This window comes from Globicephala melas, chromosome 16 (assembly GCF_963455315.2).
Source record: "Globicephala melas chromosome 16, mGloMel1.2, whole genome shotgun sequence".
Lineage (NCBI taxonomy): Eukaryota > Metazoa > Chordata > Mammalia > Artiodactyla > Delphinidae > Globicephala > Globicephala melas.
In genome coordinates, this window is record NC_083329.1 from 46,581,818 (window position 1) to 46,602,261 (window position 20,444).

General features: G+C 47.2%; 1 protein-coding gene across 2 annotated transcripts in view; it reads right to left on the reverse strand.

Moving 5' to 3' along the window:
• WDFY4 (WDFY family member 4) overlaps positions 1-20,444 on the reverse strand; it is a 278,092-nt gene that overhangs the window by 236,309 nt on the left and 21,339 nt on the right. For both annotated transcript variants that reach the window (XM_060286432.1, XM_070043905.1), the window contains 9 exons: positions 13,700-13,814; positions 12,812-12,924; positions 10,557-10,691; positions 8,757-8,946; positions 6,665-6,854; positions 5,570-5,727; positions 3,520-3,972; positions 2,512-2,616; positions 667-857 (listed from right to left, as the gene is read on the reverse strand). In XM_060286432.1, coding sequence (XP_060142415.1) covers positions 667-857; positions 2,512-2,616; positions 3,520-3,972; positions 5,570-5,727; positions 6,665-6,854; positions 8,757-8,946; positions 10,557-10,691; positions 12,812-12,924; positions 13,700-13,814 — 1,650 coding nt within the window. The remainder of the gene's footprint in view (positions 1-666; positions 858-2,511; positions 2,617-3,519; positions 3,973-5,569; positions 5,728-6,664; positions 6,855-8,756; positions 8,947-10,556; positions 10,692-12,811; positions 12,925-13,699; positions 13,815-20,444) is intronic.

A 20,444-nucleotide genomic window follows, 5' to 3' on the forward strand; every position in this document is an offset into this window, starting at 1 on the left:
CTTCTCTGTTCCCATGGCAGCCTGCCTTCAACCTCTGGGGCATTACCATGCTGCATCACCATGACTGCTTGCTTAATACTAGCCCTAGTCTACGAGCTACCAGTTGGCAAGGGCTGAATCTCATACAACAGTGTGTCCCAAGCACTCTGCATCAGACCTGGTAACTGGTAGATGCTCACTAAATGCTGGGCAAGTAAACAAGGCTGCTGCTTGGCCACCACCAATTTGGGCTCCACTTCCATAGTTTACAGTGTGGCTGGGAAGTAGCTGCCCAACCAGGGACTACATTTCCTGGCATGTCTTGCATCCAGATGAGTCCTGCCCAGAGAAACTTGGACAGAAGTTAACGTGCACCAGTTTTAGGCCTGAAAAAGAACGTGTGCCATTTTCTCTGCTCTCCCTTCCTTTGTCTGATGGCTGGATTAGATGCCCAGGTGACTGCTGTCCCTGAATGACACTCCTCCCAATCACTGATTGGACGGTACGTAAGAAAGAAACCTCTAATGTGCCAGGCTGTTGAGGATGGGGGATTTATTTGTCACAGCAGCCAGTAGCACTCTACCTGTATGATACAGTGACCAACTAAATGAATGAATGCGTGGGCAAATGCCGGTCACCTGCTGCATGTCCATGGGAAACCCATCACAAAGGAGGACTTGACATCACCTTCAGGAGATCCAGTTTCAGCTGCAGTTCCCCTTGAGTGGACGAGCACAAAGCGCCCACAATGATGCTCATGTACTCCTCAGCGTTGATGACTGAGAGCTGCTCCAAGATGCTGAGCGAGGCTCCCCGGTAGCACTCATCGTCCAGGAAGATCTTGATGAAGGGCACCATGCCGTGGTCTTTCAGGACAACTGGGGACCAGACAGAGAGTACGGGGCTAGAGCGACGGGGGCCTTGGTACCTTAGCTTCAATTACAAGGAAAGCTTTTCCTCACAATTTCCAAGTTTGTTTGACTACACGTGTATGTGTGTTTTCCACGCATTAGAAATTTTTTTTCAAAATCCATACCTACTGTTAAAATAAGAAGAGGAAGAGAGAAACTATGGAGCTGAGAATTAAAAAGAAAAACCGCTTTCTTCTCCAGTGAGAATTCTGTTTTTGAAAAAAAGTTTCCCCCTTTTCTGTTTTTAGAGACGTAAGTAATACAAACTGTAATTGGATATACCTCTGGTATTTATTTCCACGTAATCCCCTAATCCAGGGCCAATGGCAATTCTCTCTTGTCTCTGCCCAAATTCTTATTGAAAGCAAACCAGAATTTAAGAGTATGTTTAACTCATAGGTAGTTTCTTGTGGCAAGGTGGGCGGCAGGCAGGATTTAAGAAATTTGGCTAATGGTGTGTTTTTGTTTAAAAGTAATCCTAAGAATTTCTTCCCCAGGATTGATCTTTGAAGTAATCACATGTAGAATAAGAACTAGGAAGTAACTGGATCGTTCAAATGGTATGACATGGATTTGAGCTGGTCAACTCCATAAGGCAGGATTTCCCCAATTATGGGCCAGGTACCCCTTACATGGAAATCACCTTGGAAGCCTGTTTACAAGTAGATTACTAGGCTCTACCTTGACCTGATAATTAGATCTCTGGGAGGGAGCTTAGGAATATGCACCTCCCTATTAACCAGAACCTCCAGGGAATCTCTTATAGTCTAACATTAGAGACGCTCTACCATAGTGAAATAATCATTCACATTCGGTATAGCTGACCTGTGAGGGCCTCAGATAAAGATGCTCCAAATCACCAAACCCACCGATGTCACTTTGCTGATGCATCTGCTTCATAGTATAATATACATGCATTTATATTTTAGGCACGTATTTTTTAAGCATGAGAGCCACACGATCTTAGGAAGCTAAACTTTTTTTGAATGGATGAAGATACTAAATCCATCATGGGCTGAAAGCACATCAAATTATGTCTCTTAAAAATGATGAGCTTTCGGGCTTCCCTGGTGGCGCAGTGGTTGAGAGTCCGCCTGCCGATGCAGGAGACACGGGTTCGTGCCCCCGTCCGGGAAGATCCCACATGTCGCGGAGCGGCTGGGCCCGTGAGCCATGGCCGCTGAGCCTGCGCGTCCGGAGCCTGTGCTCCGCAACGGGAGAGGCTGCAACAGTGAGAGGCCCGCACACCGAAAAAAAAAAAAATGATGAGTTTTCTTTGCCTGTATTTTACAATTTGAATATTTTTTAAAAAGTATCTATAGTCAGTGCAGCAGTATATTAAAAGATTTTACTTGAGAGAGATGGGGTTTCTGTGGTCTCATAAATTTAAGATAACTCTTTGATTCCCAGCCTTATTTAGCAACCTAAACAGTAAAAAGTGTCAACTGATGTGTCTACCAATCTACTGTTGATCCCTGAACATCAACCAGTGAATGGACATGAGCCACAGCGATAGTGTTGGTTATTCCTTGGATATAGCCTTTGAACAATGACATAAATCACCAGGAAATAGTTAATGTTTTCCCAACCAGTGACGAGGTGAATTTGATACCACCCTTACCTGCATTCCGAACTGATCCTTTCAGAAGCGTGACCACAGTTCTCAGCATCACACAAGTCAGTTCTCTTTCTGTATCCTGAACTCCAGGATTGGACTCTTTGTTTCCTGCCATATTTAAGAAGCAATGAAGAAACATTTTTAAGTACATGTGCTATGGCCCCAAATCTCCAATTCCGTTAGTTTCCTATCCTCTTAAAAAAGATGAGTATCATGCTTCCCTTATAAAGGAGGGTGCATCCCAATTTGTAAGATGTGACCCTACAACCCTACATCAGAGGTTCTCCAACTTGAGTGCATCAAAATCCCCTGGAAGACTTGTTGTAAAATCCAGGGTATGTACATGGGGCATGGTTAGGCAGGGAAATCCCAGGCCCGCGCTCCTGAGGCAGGGTGAGGGAGTGCTGCCAAGGAGCCACGGGTGTACAGCCCAGCAGGGCATGCAAAAGTGTGGCCAAGGTTTAGAGGGGCAAGCTGGCCAGCAAGGCCCTGGTGACTGACCTCTGCTCCAGGTGGGAGGCCATTGGGTCTCACAGCACCATGTGAGCAAGGTGGCCGTATCCCAGCTGACCCTGGACGTGTCCCACACACCCTTCCATCCTGGACTTTCAAGCCTCTCTGAGCCTCCTTTCCCCTTTGCATTGCTGAGGACCTGTCCTTGTGCTGTTTCCCTACCTACACACTCAGACAATATCTACTGCAGGAGGTATCTGAAAACTAAGAACTCATCAGGCCTGAGTTAGTCCCATGAGTCGGCTTCTAGTTACACCCATCCCTCCCACCTCTTCATGGGGAAGATCAGGCAAGTTATAGAAAATAGGGAGGCTGCCTGTGCTGTGAAGCCATGTAGCCCAGGGGTACCCTCTCTGACTCTCAGGGCACCAGGTGACATGGGCACACTCACTTTCTCTGTTATGTTAATGGGTGGTGGGGCTGGTACACAGACCAGGCCCAGCTAACACTGGCCCCCACCCATTCCCCACTTCCCCTCCTAAAGCTCCTGGAAGGCACCTGACTTCCTCAGGATCTTAGCCTGCTTCCGTAGCTGGGCTAGCAGCAGGCCCAGGAGCCCCGAGTCCCGGAAGATGTCAGTGAAGAGCGGGTCCCCGCCGGCGATCCTGAGGACAGTTTTCAAGGCCACGAGGGTGACAAGCGGCTCTGGGCTCTCCTGGATCAGGTGCTGCACCTTCCGCAGGATCTCATGGGGCACGTAATGCAGCTCAAACACCAGGACCTCCAGCAGCTGGAAGAAGTGCATCTGCACCAGGGTCGGCTTCAGGGGCACAATCTCCACGAACTGCGAGATGGGCTGCAGGGTCCACTCCAGCAGGAAGAAGTTGCGGGCGTTCCAGGCCCACATGGTCCTGATGGATGACAGGACTTTGGTGCAGAGGACAGGGTCACTGGCTTTGTGGAAAACATTCTGCAGGACTTGGAAGGCCTGAAGATTCTTCACGGTCACCCCTGAAGATGCAAAAAAGAAATAATCCTGCAAATCATTTCACCTGCCTATGCCTAGAAATACATGCTTGCATTATCACGAGGAAATACCATTTAAAGTTTCTATTTTCTAGCTCCTGTGGGTAAATGTCTATCAGAAGTCCAGAAAAGCCATATGCCCAGAATGTGAATAAGGCTGGAGTTGCATTGTCCAAGACATGCTGGATAATTAAGCATTTGAAATGTGGCCACTGTGAACTGAGGCGTGCCCTGAGTGTAAAAATACTCATCAGATTTTCAAGACGGAGCACTAAGAAAAGAAGGCAAAAAAAAGTCATTAACAATTATTTGTACGATCACATTTTTTGATGGTAATATTTTGGATATATTGGGTTAAATAAAATATATTATTAAAAATAATTTAACCTGTTTCTTCTTAATTTTTAAAATTTTGCTGCTAGAACATTTAAAATTACGTAATGTGGCTCGCATTATATTTCCATCAGGCAGCACAGGACTGGAGGATTGGTTTCAATTAATTAAAATCAAATGATGTTAAAGATTACTAAGCAAAGTCAGTTTCATTTCTAGGCAAGCTGTTAAATAAAGACACCTTCCAAACCCACTCCCTCCTTTCTCTCCAGCTAGAAGGTTAAGTCTCATTCTCCCTTACCCAGGAGATACTTCCTCAGAGAACTCCCTGCCTCCAGCCCTCTGTGCTTCAGACACTCGAGATGTTTCTGAAACTCCTCTCTAATCCAGCCACTCCCCTGTGCGTCTGCTGGAGTCACATCCAGTGGCTTTTCCTAACCTGGTCTCACAGCTTTGCAGCCTCCACCTCTGGTCTGCGCAGGTCTCTCTGCCCATCTCCCCAGACTCACCCAGATGTTTCTGGTCACCATTTCTCTCCCCAGGCTGTACCTTCTGTCTTTATATTTCTTCCCCCTCTTTTCTACCTGGATGACCCATCCTTTGCCTTGAAACTTGTCTTGAATGGGACCCTCTGTGCAGGGTTTCCTGACTGACCCAGGCAGAGCTAATTCTCTGCACTGGTGTCACCACTGTGCCTGTTTATCAGCCAGTTACTGAGTAGATTATGGCTCAAGGTTTGTGTGATGGTCTCTATAGAGAAGTTTTAAGGAGCAGACACCTGGCCTCTTCACGGTGGTACCCAGCATGGGGTGGAGTGGCTGCTGGACAGAAATTATCAGTACATGTTGATCGAGTTCGTCAATCAATCAGTCAGTATCTTGTAGAGCTAAGGAGGCACTGACTCTGAGCCTGGATGGCTGTTTCAGGGCCATCAGTCCCTGTTAGATAAGCAGATGTTACCAAGTAAGTCACACCTGTGATGGAGATCACAGGCTCCCTCCATTATCTGAGAGAGTCTTTGCCTTTTTAAAGCAAACATTTCGTCTCAGTCCCACCCAGGTCGTCTGGAAAAATCTATAAAGGAGAGATTTTAAATGTCCCCAAAGGCATGACAGAATCAGCCCCTACTATATCACTGACAGGTGCCACATGTTTGTTTCTGCACAGCGAATCAGGGAATGACCTGCATTGCCTTGTCAGGGCACAGTGCCAAGTGCTGTCAGGCACCCAGAGACACCCAATGACCCACCAGAAGCCTCGTGATGGAACTTGAAGCCTTCCAGCTGCGGGTAAGTGATGCTGTCGAACACCTTCAGCTCTGACCTCCCACAGGTTGTCAGCCACACCACCAGCCCAAGGAGCTCCTCTAGGTGGGGGTCCACTTCACTCTGGGTCAGCCCGTCATACCTGTGGGGACAGACGAGGCCAGCTCCCTGGACGTCTTGGACGGAGCAGCCAGGTTTGCTCATGGTGCTCCTTGCAGGGATACAGAGGCAATGGAAATCGCAGTGCTGGGCAAGACCCAAAAGGTCTCCACCAGTTCAGCACCAAAAGACGCAGGGAGGGATGAAAGTCACTCTGTCTGCAAGCCTCAGCCCTTGATCTGAGGACGTGCAATTAGAATAAAGAGAAAGCTGTGAAGAGCCACAGCATCTGCTCACCGGAAGGCTGCTTTCCGTGGCCAGGCCCCCCAGAAGTCACGAGCTTAGGGCACCAGCAGGGCAGAAGCACCCCCAAAATGAGAGATTTGATATTTCAGAATGGCAACAATACAGACATCATGGGACATAATTGGACTGTATTAGATTTCCTCATGCTTATTTCAAGAGTGGGTATTGTTTTTGTTTCTAATCCTCCCAGGGACTCTGGAAGGCAGGGTAGAGCTATCCCACCCAAGGGGCAAATTTGCTGGGTACGGATCCATCAGCTTCTACCAGTCATTGGTAGAGGGCTGGTCCTGGAGTTGTTGATCTATGGGCACTTCCAACCCCAAAGCATATAGGCAGAGCTGGTCACAGCCATCCCAGAAAGCCCTCCAACACAGGATGTGGATTCTGACAGGTGGCTGTTAGGCCAGCAGGCATGCAGGCGGTACATGCCACCAAATGGACTTGGTAAAACTATTCTTGTGATCACCCATTGGTTTCCTAAAGAAGTAGCTCCAAACCCGGCTGCACGTTGATTTACTTTTGCAATAAAAGTCGCTCTGGCCATGCTCTCTGGAGATTTGCATTTCAGAAGACATCCTGAGAAGCCCCAATATCTGTCTTTCTCCAAAGCACTGCAAATGATTGTGAGGACCTTGGCTTCCACCGTTTCTTCCCCACCAAGCACAGCCACTTACCGAAGTAACACTTTGAGTAGCAGAGGGTAGCCCTCCCCATTCTCAAACTCCAGGAACAGAGCAGAGGAGACAGGGTAGGAGTCCTTCACAAAGCCCAAGACGAGGCTCAGTGCCTCGCTCACCTCGGGAGCAGGGAGAGTGTCTGCAAGCCTGGAGAGGTTCTGGAGGGAGATCTTGATGCAATCCATGGCTGCAGGAAGGAAACACACCCCTGCTAATTCAAAGGCAATAGCTTTTCTTCAGTGGTCATTCCCTCCCCACCTGCCTTTACACTGTATATCAAGATGTGAATGAGAATTCATTCAAAACACTTTTCTGCTGGCTCTTGGATCAAGAAGAAGCCTCCTCCATGAGAAGTGTCATCCTGAGAGCCACACTCAAGGGCCCAGACGGAGAGCAGGTGAAACAGGAAGTGGAAGGGAGCCTCTAAGCCCTCTGCTCTTCATTCCCAGCACACAGGACAGTCCAGGCCCATGAATAACAAGATGCAAGACACCAGACCTGAGTGTCACAGAAGACCTTAAGGAAGCAATGCTGAGCAGAAATGAGCTTGATGAAAAGTGTAGGGAAGGATATATGAACACGTGGGAAGATGAAGGGCAAAAAGATGGTGTGTATCAGCTACTAAAGAATCCAGGGGGTTGGAGCCGGGAGGTGTGGTCCACAAGGGAGGGCAAGGAAGACAGACCCCACTGGTATGTGGCCTGCTGTGGAACACACTGGTTACCCCAGAGCTGTGAGAAGCCAGGGCAAGAATGGAGTCAGCGGAGAGATGTCACTGGGTTTGCATTTGGGTGGATCACTGTTTTTAGGGCTCTTTCATTGGGGGAAGCCTCTTCTGAGTGCCCAGAAAGTCACACCAGTGGATCAGGAAAAGTGTCTACCAGAATTTGAGATAAGGCATTCTCAGTCCCTCACCTGCGAGGCCAAGGACAAGTTCCAAACTCTGCATGCCAGACAGGGCAGCACTGAGAGTTGTGGACACCAGGCTAGTCCTTACTTCCTGACCTTCTCCTCAGCCTATACGCCCATGGAAACTACTCATTCCCCTATGGCACAGTGCTTTTGTGGCCAGCTCCTCACTGCGGTGGCATTTTTCTTTTCCAACTGAGAATAATGACCGCAGCGAGAGACCCCCGCCACCAAGGCAGGCAGCCTTTTCTCAGGGGTCTCTGACTCTAGTCTGTGAGGGCTGCCTGGGATGTTGAGCACCTCAGGCCCAGCTCAGCCCTGCACCATTACCACTGGGCCCTGGCTTCACTGGGAAATTTCAATCTTGAAACTGGGGATGAAGTTTCGTCCCAGGGCTCAATTACAGTAAGAGGGTGGGCTTGTACTTTCCCAGCTCTCACCAGCTGACACCGGCTATTATAGGAGGCCCCAGAAAGAAGACAGGTCACAGGGCAAGTGTCTGTGGACAAGCAGGTCTAAGCACTTCAAATATGCCAACTCATCGAAGTGCCACAACAATCCATTGAGATCAACGGGATTATTATCTCCATTTTACAGATGAAAAAACGGAAGCACCCAAGCAGTTAAGTGCCCAAGGTCACTCAGCTAGGAGGACAGAGCTGGAGCCCGCACCCCAGGCCATCTGGTTCCAGAACTAAGTCCTTAACCCTTACACATGCTGCCCAGAGCAGAACCTAAGGCACTGGAATCAGGCATCTCCAGGGTTAATATTTGATTCTCTTCTTCACTAGCTGGGGAGCCTTGGCAAATTCTTCTATCACTCAATCTGTTTCCTCTGCTGGAAAATGGCATTAATTATCAATATGTATCTCAAAGAAGCAAATGAGGTAACATACAAATGAGCCCAGCACAGTGCCTGTTCAACAGCATGTATGTAGTAAATGAGTTCCCCTTTCCCTCTCTCCTCCAGTAGAGCATCAAAATGAACAATAAAGACACTTTCATGAATGGACGCAAGCAATGTAGGGTCACCTACTAGGCATAGTTGGGCATCGGTGAAAATCCTGTTTGTTCATCACTATTTTGGTCCCTGGAATCTATACTGATGCTGCAAGGGCATCCCAAGGTCTTATTCTAGAAAGTGTGCCCACAGCCCAGCCCTGGTCTCCCAGGGTCATACCCTGCAGGTATTGGATGATGCTAAGGTTTTGGGCCTTGGAGATTGCCCTCAGCACACAGAAGGTGGGCTCCTTCCAAAAGGAGCAGCTGTGCTCCCGAAGACACGTCGTGGCAATCACAAGAGACTGGAGCTCGTTTCCAGAGAGAAGTCCCTCCAGACCCTGAGCCTCACCGCAAATGTTGAGCAACATCTGGAAAAAAAAAAGCCAAAGAGACTCTGGTTAGGAAGCCTCCTTCCTGTGATGAATTTGTTCCCTAATTTTCCATGTCTCAGCGGGAAGGATGGGGTCATATGTGGTCACCCTCTGCCCCAAACCAGGGAGATTCAATGCCATTTCCTCAGAAGGGCCTCCATTTATACTCTTGTCCTCATTTCCCAGCACATCTCTCACTTTTCCATCAGAGCACTTAAAAAATTGGACGCTGATCATTTATTCGCGCGACTGATCTCCCCGTTTAACTTCTCTGTCTCTCTGTCATCTCTGTGAGAGACTGTGGGTCCAGCATAGTGACGAGCCCAAGAGGAGTTCTCTATATTTTGTGGAATGAAATAAGGAAACCCTGAGGAACTCTGATGTGGTATCACTGTGGCTCACATTCTGTCCATACATGGAGAGGACCAGGAAGACAGGGCTGTACTAATTCCCTGCAGAGCACATAGAAGCCACACAGTAAAGACTTAAGTACCCAGTACTGTGTCCTGGTCACCACTTAAAATATGATTTATGTGTGGGCAAAGGACACCTAAATTTCTAACAGATGCAGCTTATGGACAACCCACCATAAGTGGAACCTGCCAGAACTTATGAGATACCCTCTGGTAAAGATGATTCTGGCCTGAGAATTGGTCTAAAATGGATGGGGATGTGGACGTGCATGTTCAGTGGACAGCTGCATCGGCAATCCCCAAATGGTCCGAAGTACCTGCTCTGTGCGAGACCCTGGCCAAGGCACAAAGATGAGTAAGATACACAGTCCCCCCACCAGAGAGGCAGGAGGAGTTTTCTGGAGAATGCAGCATCCCAAAAGCTGAGAAAGCAGAACTTGTCAGTAAGGGGGCAGGGGAGAGAGGTGAGAAGTTATGTTAAAAGTCGCTGCTGGTCAGAGAGGATAGGAAAGATGGGTAATGACATGAGGACATAGCATGTGATGCCTGAGATGGCCTCTGAGAGGAGAGACGGAGGTGACCGCACAGAGTGGTTAAATGCCTTTCTGTGAGCAGACTCAGGAGCCAGGTTCCCAGGGTTCCAATCCCAGCCCCGACCCACCCCCTCTGTGACCCTGGACTCATGTTTACTCACCGTGCCTTAGATCACAAAACCACACACATCCTGTGGTGGAAGAGAGGGCTCGGGGAGGTGACAGATGTGAGGTTATGGCATAAGGGTGGGTACATAGCAAGTACTTAGAAAATGTTGGCTACAGTTCTGCAAGGGGGCTTAGCATGTTTGTTCTCAGAGGTGCAGGGGCCAGAGACAGGAGGTTCCAGATGTCCGGGAGGGTCGGCGGGACCTTAGAACACAGACTGGAGGACAAGGAGCTGGTGTGGCCGAGTGGGGGAGGAGGAGCACACCGTCCTGGGAGAGAACAAGGGCAATACAAGGATACAGCGAGATGGAGAGAAACTCCATCTTCCGAATGCGTGGGGTTCCCCAGCATTTGCAGAGCCTGGGGGAAAGGGGTGATCTGGACCCTCCAGGAGAATAGAGGAGCTTCAGAACTAGGGGGAGAGAGATGAAAGGAGGTTGGAGAAGCAGAGCTCGGTCTCGGCCCAGAGGAGTCCAGCCCTCCTCCCACTCACCTGCACAAACATCCTCTGAACTTGAACATCACTCTCAAAAAGCTCTTTCTTTCCCAGAGGAAAGACAAAGAAGAGGTAAAGGCACTGGAGGAGCAGGGCTGGGAGCCCCGATTCGGCAACTCTGCCCAGCGTCTCCTGCAAGCGAAGAGCAGACGTGACCCAGGGCCGCAGAGCCAGGCAGAGCACGGCTCCAGACCCAGACCAGAGAGGTCAGCCAGTGAAGCTGTTTTAGCCACGAACGTGGGTAAGTCACTTCCTCTCTCTGGGCGACGCATTCTCAGTTAAGAATGGAGGCAATCATAGGGCCCACTGGGATGGCTGTGAAGATTAAGTTGCTATAAAGTGTGTATTATGTGCTCGATAAACATTATATCTTTTACACAGTAGACAGATGATAGGAAGGAAGGAAAGGAGGGAGGGCAGGAGGGTGGAACTGGTGCAGGGCAGAAATCCAGGGCTTTCCTGGCAATCATACCTCTGATTTTGGTAGGTTTCCTCCTGATGAGGGAACTGGAAACTCAGTAGGGAAGAGGTGGTTGAGAACAAGTACACGCAACTGAATTAAGGACGTGCTCAGGGCCCTGTCCATCCCTTCGTCCAGATCTAAGACCTCATCATGACCAAAACAGCCCTATAGGTGAGGACCCATAATCCAGAGAGCCACACCACAGCTAAACAGCCCCAGGGCTGCCAGACAGAGAGGAGACAGGGAGCTGGCAGAGAGGGGCCAGCCTGAGTGTGAAGCTTCCCAGGGCCTCTCTTCACGGGCTGTGCCTGCAGCTGCACCAGGATCACTGTGGCTGTGGCCTCTACATGCGTGTGTGCACACACACGTGACCGTGAGACAGCGCATGTGCGGTTATTAAAAATTACATTGTCCATGCACTTTCCCACCTGACTGACTAATCTCACAGACATGGTGGGTAAATTAGAAAAGAGAAAAGAAGAATGTACAGCCTGGACCAGCAGCAGGAGTGTAATGCAGGCCACTAGTCCCTAAAAGCTTCCACTGCAGGTAGTGTCTGCCCCCATATTGGACATGTGGCCCTGCATGACTGCACTCAGGGTGGCTCTCCCTGTCCTCCAAACTGCACTGCCTCCCCAGAAAGCCAACTGCTTACTCTCTCACTGCTTTGGGGGCAGACTCCTCGCAGCAGAAAACAAGGCTTTACGTTACTTTTTACTCTTCAGACTGAAAACAGTCCTTCTCCAGGGGCTGAAAAGCCCCTACCCTGTGCTCCAGGCCACTGTCCCTGATGGTGGTCCAGGCAGTTTACATGGAAGAAAAGTCAGATGGTCCTCCCACCAGTGAACAACTGTTCGCTGTGCTCCTCTCTCACCTCCTGGCACTGTCTCCAAATGCCTGTCTGATGCCTCTGTTCACCATTAGACAGAGGGCAGCCACCACCCCAGCCTGGTTCCCTGCTGTTCCTAGTCTGGGCACCAGGAGGCTCACAGTGGGCAGCCTCGCAGATGGAGGAGCCTCTGGGCCTGCCCTGCACGGGGCCTCGGCCACTGCTGCTGATGGCCACAGCTCCCAGGGACTGCTTCTGCCTGAGAGGACACCAGTCATTGGCCAATCACTCAAGGTCCCTGCTTCATGGTGGGAGGCCGTGACTGCAGCCAGGATGGGGCCTGGGTGGGAAGGGAAGGAGGAGCGGTCGCTTTCGTCTCTGGGGAGACACGGGGCAGGTGCCTACAGGCCTTGCTCCTTTAGTCTGAATTTAGCCGGAGGTAGTAAAGAGCAGTGGCTCAGAGCACAGAGTCAGACAGACTACAGCTGCATATCACGGGCGAACCTGATTTCTTGTCACCAGTGCAGCATTACTGTAATCTGCCTCATAGGGTTTGGGGAGGATTAATTAGTACAATGCATGGGATGCGCCCAGCCTCACCCTGACACACAGGAAATACAGTCCATACACAACAGTCATTTTTGATCCTCACACTGACCCTAGCATGGAGGCATTCTTATCCCCAATTTTAGAATTAACAACACAACAGAGATGCAAAGAGGTCAAGTTATTTGCTCAAGGTTACACACAGCTTGTCAACTGAAAAGGCAGGATGTGAATATGAATTTCAGACTCTGAAGCCCACGTTCTATATCCGAGGGGAAGTAGGGAAGGAAAAATGATAAATCAGTTTCATGAAAATAAAGACACCCTTGAGACATGCCACTGCCCTGAGCTGGGACGTCCCTCTGTACACAGGTGAGAAGTACCCAGGCTGGGCCACTGGGGCCTGGAACTTACCGAATCTGTCCCCGTGAGCACGTACACTGACTTCAGGAGCAGGTGGCCATCCTGCTCTGCATCCGCATCTCCCTTCCACCACAGCAACTGCCCAGCTGCCACCCGTGCTTGCTCTGGAAGAGTGTGGGGGAGGGGAGAAAGGGTCACCAGCAGGGCAGTGTGGTGGCCTGGTCACCCAGCTTCTCTCCACGTGGGCCCCTCTCTCCATGAGATGTGCCTTAGCGTCTCTAGGGAACTTCTGCCTCTTGCCCTCCCAACAATGACACCTGCATCTGTAGCAAACATTTCACTCTCTGCCACATGAATCTCCTTGGAGGATAGCCTTTATCATACCACCCTCCCTGTTCAATAACCATCAATGGCTCCCTATTGCTAAATAATAATAACAAGCTCCTCGGCAATTGGACTTGCCACAATCCAGTGTCTTTTCCCCACTTCCTGTATCACACAGCCCCTTTTGTCACAGGGATTCCTGTAATCTACACCATGCTCAAGCCACTCCTTCCCCCTGGAATTCCCTCCTGCCCTCAGTCTCATAGCCCAGCCTCTGGGGTCCAGCTCCCTGAGTGGAGGGATGCAAGTCAGGAGACCTGCAGCAGGAAACATGCTTGCCTTTGGTTTCTGTGTGTCTGTGTGTGTATGTATGTGTGTGTGTTTGTGTCCCTCCCAGGAGCAGCAGAGTTTCCCAAGTCCCTCTTCTCTTCCCTCTTTTAGCCTTTTCCTTTGTTCTCCAGGGTATTCAGTGGCAGAACCTGGCCTTCCGTGTGCTTTCGAAGTCACTACTCTAACTCCTCTAGAAAGCAGAGAGGGGCTTAGCCGGAGGCCTGGGAGGGGTCTACAGAGCTGTTTTGCTTACTGTGAAGTTCTCCAGGACCTCTCTTCTCTCACCTGCAGGCTTTCCCACCAGTGCCTTCTGTATTTCTTGGGCAAGTTGGTTGGAAACATCTTCAGCCAGCCTTTGGAGACTGGGAAAGCAGATGATCCCCACGGAGTGTTCCCAGGCCTGAAGTGCAACATGCAGGATTCGCTCAGAGATGTCAAAGCTACAAAGCAAGGCATCAGAATCACCTCCTTCCCTCCCTGCCAGCCCAAACCAATGGCTCAACTCGCTTGAGCCAGGTGCATCCAAAGGCCACTGAATCACCTACCCTCCAGCTTCCACTGTCTCCCTACACTAGTGCCTATGAATTCTTCAACTTCCTGCTGAGCTCCAAACACCTCCAACTGGCCCCTGGACGTCTCCCCTGAACTCGTGCTCCTGAAACATCAAACACACATAACTGAATCCACTGCCTTCCCCCCAGACCTGCTGCATCCTGCCTCAGTGAATGTCCCTACCAGGCACCCACCTGCCCTAGTGGGAAATTCCAGGAGTGATTTTCTACATCCCGCGTCCCTCCCCTTCCTCACCATCAATTGCTGTGTCTCACTGATTCTCCTCTTACACACTTGTCAAACCTCATGCAGATATCTTAGTTTTAGTCATGCAAGTATTTCCTTCAGATAAATTCTAAAAAGGATTAATTTAATCCTACAATTAATTTAATTGTAGGATTAAAAATGTGGGATTTTCAATTAAAAGAGTGGGTTTTTTTTCTCTTTTTAGTGATTTGGTACCTATTACTAACTACTAACTCACTCTCCAGAAACAATTTACCAGATTAGCCTCCAAGGGCTCCATGGAAAAGGGCTGATTTCTCTCCACCCATGCCAACGTCAAGCACTATGGTCTATGGTGCTTTTTCATCTTAAATGAGAAAACTTGTAGAAGAAAAAATATCTCATTTCAATTGCAATATTTGGATAACTAGAGTGGATGAATGCTTTTCATGCCTCTTGAATTGTCCATTTTTACTCTTGGCCTATTATCCTATTGGAGTTTTCACTATTTTCTTATTTATTTCAAAAATCTCTTTATATATAAAAATCGTTAACCATTGGTCTATAATACTATCTCGATTTTTTCGAATTTGTCATTTCATCTTTAAATTTGGTATTGTTTGGTTTTGCTGTACAGAAATCTGAAATTCCTATGAAAAGAAATTTCTCAGTCCATTCCTTTGCTTTCTGGATTTAGTTACAAGCTTAGGAAATCCTTTCCGAGTCCAAGTTGTTGTCATTTTTTTAAATCTCCTATTTCTTTTTAATTTCCTTAAAATCCTTTCTTATCTGTCCCTTTAATCTCTATCCCATCTGCTCATCATTTTCCTCAGACTTTTTCCCCTTATTGTTTAGGATACTGTTTAATAGAAGTCTTTTACAGTTCTGCTTGGGATGCCAGACTCTTTTCAAAATTTCCTCCCAGTTTCCGTAGTAATCCTATCCCGAGATCTGCTTTTCATGCAAAGCCTTTCCCCTTTGTTCTCCCTTCTTGTCACAGGCTGAGTACAGAGTGGAGCGACTGTCCTCGGCCCCAGACTTGAGTTCCTGGCAATTCCTGATCCCAGGTTCCCACCAGGAAGGTAAGCTGCTGTGCCAATTAGTGGCCTCTATGAAATGTAATTTTGCTGGACTCCTGACTCCTGCTCCCACTCACCAGCCGTATTAAATTATGTTCCTGCCCAGAGGCCTGACCAAGTTTTTTTAAGCTGAGATCCTCCTTTAGAAGGGGTGAGAAACACATAAAATTTCCAAAGAGAAATCATTTTCAATATGTTTCCTTGCAATAGATACTACCTACATTTGTTTAAAAGTAAAAACCTTTAAAACTCTTCTCTATATGAAAAGACACCATATACAAAATGAGGAGGCAAACCACAGATTGGGAGAAAATATCTGCAATGCATATAACTGACAAAGGACTGGTATTTAGACTCCTATAAATTAATAAGAAAAAATCTGATTTTTAAAAAATGGGCAAATGAAACAAGTAACTTATTGAAAGATAAATGGCAAATTACTAATAATCAGGAAAATGCAAACTATAACTGCAAGGAGATATTTTATAATTTTCTGGTTAGCAAAATGAAAAATGACAGTATCAAATGTGGGTGAAGGTGAGGAACCATGAAACCCCCATACTCTATGATGGAGTGTCACTTAGAAGAACCTCTTTGAAGAAGCATTTAACGTAATCCAATAAAGTTAAAGGGGCACACATCCAAAAACCCACCAAGTCCAATCTTTGGTTTAGTCCCTAGAGAAATGCACACATGCACAAGGTGACGTTAACAAGAAATATTCGTGTAGCGTTATTTTTGATTGGGAAAAACAATGTTCATCAATAGGATAATGAATGAATAATTTGTGACATATCTATATAAGGATATCATATAGAACTGAAAAAGAAAAATAGAGCTGTATCAATATGGATAAATCCCCAAAATAGAATGTTGTGGAAAAAGCAAATTGTAACAGCATATTACAGTATGAGTCTACAAAAACCTGTGAGACTATACATAAATGACACAATAATATTACTTACGGTTATAAAAATACACCCATATTACTGTATAATTTACATATAGTCTCACAGGTATTTTAGAATGATACTGTAATATACTTCTGTAACTTGCTGTCTCTATATATCATTTCCCACAGGGCATGATAATTCAGCAGGTTGGGAGTTACCATTGGAGGAGGGTAGAAGGGGAATGAGTTCTAGAATTCATGCACAGGTGGCTTTAGTTTATCTGAAATGCTTCATTTCTTTTATATGGGTGGTGAGTACTTGGGTATTTTGATTTGAACAAAACTTTGTATCTGAAACACTTAAAAATTTTCTGCCCTATAAACGAACATAGTCGCACCTTTCCTTTGTAAATAAAAAAGCAGTACGTCAGAACTTTGCTAGAACTACAAAAATACTAGGTGAATGTTAAACACTATTATACATAGGAGACCTTCACCAAATATTTGATAAGCAAACACATGATTATGAGACCCACAGTGTGCAGAACGATGGCCGAATGTGTTGCGGAGCGCTGGTTTTGTGCCAAATGCTGGGCCAAGCACTGACATGCATTGTTTCCACTAATCTGCATAGGGATTGGGATTATTATTATTCCCACTTTACAGAAACAGAGGCTGAGCCATAGGGTAATCCTAGAGAACAAGTTAAACAGCAGAGTAAAGAGCTGAGTTATCTCACACATACACAAGTAGCATGTGCATGTCTAAGAAATGTATGGCTACCACCTGGAAACCAGCTCTCACCTGGAAAGGTTAATCTCTGGAGAGATAAAGTCAGTCCTTCTGGCTGGGAATTTCAGTGGTAACATTATTTCCCTCCCCAGGACTGATATCATATCTGCTATGATATCTTCCTAACAAATTCCTGTGCCTCCTCCCTGCAGTGACAAACCCCTCAAAGACCAATTTGCAGGGAGTTGACTCAGAGGCATGGAGATCATCTTTGAGCAGTGGGACTCCAGTAGGCATTCTGCAATAAAGCAAATCGGGCCACTGTGAGTTGAACAGTAATTGTACGCTCAGCCAGATTCTCCCAAGGCTCACACTCCTTCCTGGGACCAAGATGGCTACTTCTGGAGGCCCCATTAACTCTTTCAGGCCACTGGGGTGCTGTTTGATGCACAGAGGCAATCATTTACTGAATGGTACCGTGGAGACCCCAAAGAGTTACGGCAGCTTTTGAAAGGAACTAATTTTTTTCCCAAACTGGGATTTTCACGCTGGGAGAATATTGTTCAATATTTTTAAAAACTTTTATTTACTTATATTCTCTAAACTGCACCATCATGCCTCGTGGCTGTCCCCTCACATGGAAGAAAGAGAAAGAAAATGATGCTCTGGTCTCCAGAGCATAAGGAAGACAGAAGCTCTAGAGGAGATGGGACAAAACCCCAGCTTTGAATGACAGAGAATCTGGTTAGTTTTCAAGTGTGACTGCAGTATTACTATTTCTTCATTGCCTCAGAGTTTGGTGGTTTGACCTTTAAGTGAACTCAAAACATTTCAGAGACTTTACATGAGTTTCCCCTGATAATGTGACACAATTGATTCTCTCCTTTGTAAACAGAAGAAAAAAAAAACTGATGCATCAAAACTTTACTAACATAACACAAATATTGTTCCCCTGAGGAGGGAATAAACCATACTGCAGGCCCCACTCTGAAGTAGGTTAGAGTCAGGGATGGACAAGAAGGGGTATTTACCCTCACCATCCCCTCTGGATACCACACTTGGAAATAACTGTTGGTCATCCCTATTATTATATTTAATGTTACTTCTCTCTCTTCCATAGTCAGTTGGGTCCATGCTGGGTTTGTATGAGAATAATTGACCACACCCAATGGTATAAACGCTGTACCACTGACCAGGCAGTTAGCCTAAGAGTAGCTGTACACACACACACACAAATACACTCATCTCCAAGTACAACTGATTTAGTGTTAATTCCAATCCCTCCACACTAGGAAATAAATGGATTCCTGTCCATGTTACCTACTGTTCTGATTATCTATTGCTGTATAACAAACTGGACCCAAATTGAGTGGCTTAAAATAACAGCAATCATTTATTTTTCTCACGGATCTGCAATTTGGGCAGGGCTCAGCAGGAGCAGCTTTTCTCTGCTTCAGCTGGGGCAGCAGACAAGGGCTAAGAGATCCATTTGCAGCATGGCACACTCACATGGCTGGCCAGTTGTGCTGACTTTCAGCAGCAAGTGCAGCTGCACGGTCAGTGGGTTTGGTTTCTCTCCACATAGGCTTTTACTCGGGGCTGCTTGGGCTTCCTCACAACATGGAAGCAGGGTTCGAAGCATGAGTATTTCAAGTGACAGAGAGAGGCTACAAGTCTCTTGAGGCCTGAGCCCAGAAATGTCATTTTTGCCCTATTCCATTAGTCAAGCCATCACAAACCCATCCAGACTCAAGGGGAGGGGACATAGATGTCACCTCTTGAAGGGAGCAGTGTGAACCCATCCGCAGTATCTCTAACCTACCACATCCACAGAGTCCCTTTTTTTCCCATGTAGCCCCACCCCCCAGGTGGTCTGTCCCATACAGTGAGGAATTTTACACTAATTTCTAAGGATTCCCTGTCTCGCTGCCTGCTTTCTCTCAAAGTACATATTCTAAGAACAATCTTCAACAGCTACATCTGTAGCTCTAGTTTTCTCCATCTATTATTACCCAATATCTCTATGCAACGAGAGGACCCAAGTGGTCCCCTTTCCCCCAAAGCAAACTCAACTGAAGGCCAACAGGACCTACCCATGCTTGCTAGCAGAATGCCTTCTTCTCTTGGTGTAAGATCTTATGACAGGGAAGGGTGCTAGAAAGACCAAAGCCCAAGACTCTTGGCAGAGAAAGAGTAGCAGTCAATTGAATCCTTCCTGCAAGCACTGCTCTGCACTCTGGTTACTTCAGAGTGGTTACTCTGAAGTCATTGGCTTTGTGCTGCTTCCTGTGTGATGCAATAAAACCTCCTCCTTGTCTGCAACATCCTGGAGTCAGCTAAACAAACAGCACATGTGCAGGGGGTGGCATCCTTTTTGTATGAAAGGGGGCATAGGTACGAGCCAGGCAAAGCCATCGCACAGTGAGTCATGAGATAGGGAAAGAAACCAGATGTGCTCCGTTCTGTGAACCTCAGCACTGCCCGAGGGAACGCAATGGTTAACAACACGAGCCCAGGTGGACTGCCCAGGTTAAGTTCTGCTCCCCACTAACAGCTGGCTGACCTTGGCCAAGTTATGCAACATCTCTAAACCTCCCTTTCTTCATTTATAAAGCTGGGATAAAAATAGCACCTACTTCACAGGGTTATTATAAGGGCTTGTAAGCATGGAACAAAATGCCTGGCTTAGTTAGTTAGAGCTTGGTGAATATTACTACCTATCATCAGTGAAAGTAACCACTTGCCCTGGCTTTGACCTAGGAAAGGGAGTGATGGAGCTTGGTAGAGGAGGAGAGCCTGCAGATCCCAGTGAGAACTTCATTTCTGACTCATCCCCTCAGGGCAGCTCCCTGCTGGGATTCCAGTGCCCTGAGACTTCTTATCACCAAGACAGTCACCAAAATGTTGAGTGGGTTTACTCCTTAACAACTGCAGTGTTTCTTCAACTTGGGAGGCAGTGGGGCTAGAATTTACTATAGAACCAACCAAGCCCCTCTTTGTATTTGCCTCATAGTAGATGCAGATTTATGTATAAACAATGACAGGATAAGGGAGAAGTTCATCCCCTGCTGTGTGTTTGGAGGAATCTGACATTAATCGACCACATGCCATGGGAGACGGCATGACTTTTTTTAAAGTCCTGATATTTCTAAGGGGTTCTCTGCAGACAACCTTGAAGAGTTCTGTTTTATGGGTATAAAATTCAGAACAGAGTGGTTACAAGCTTGACTTCTAACACAGGGACTTGTATTCCAATGGCTGTCCTCAGTCTTCATCTACAGCTCAGATTTTATCTGCACTACAACCCCCCAAAACCTCCCACCTTCCCCATGTTCCTTTCTGCTACCAGCTCTTAATTAAGAAGCCTGAGGGCTGTGGTTCTGGCAGGGTTTATTAGTCAGAACTTAATAAGAACAACAGGTTTGTAAACATATAGGACTTAATAAAAGATATAGATTTTAAGAAAATGATAAAAAGCCTGTAATAATCTGCCTCTACAGGGTTCATCAGAGGTGGGCTCCAGGGATCCAAAACAGAGCAGATTTTGTCA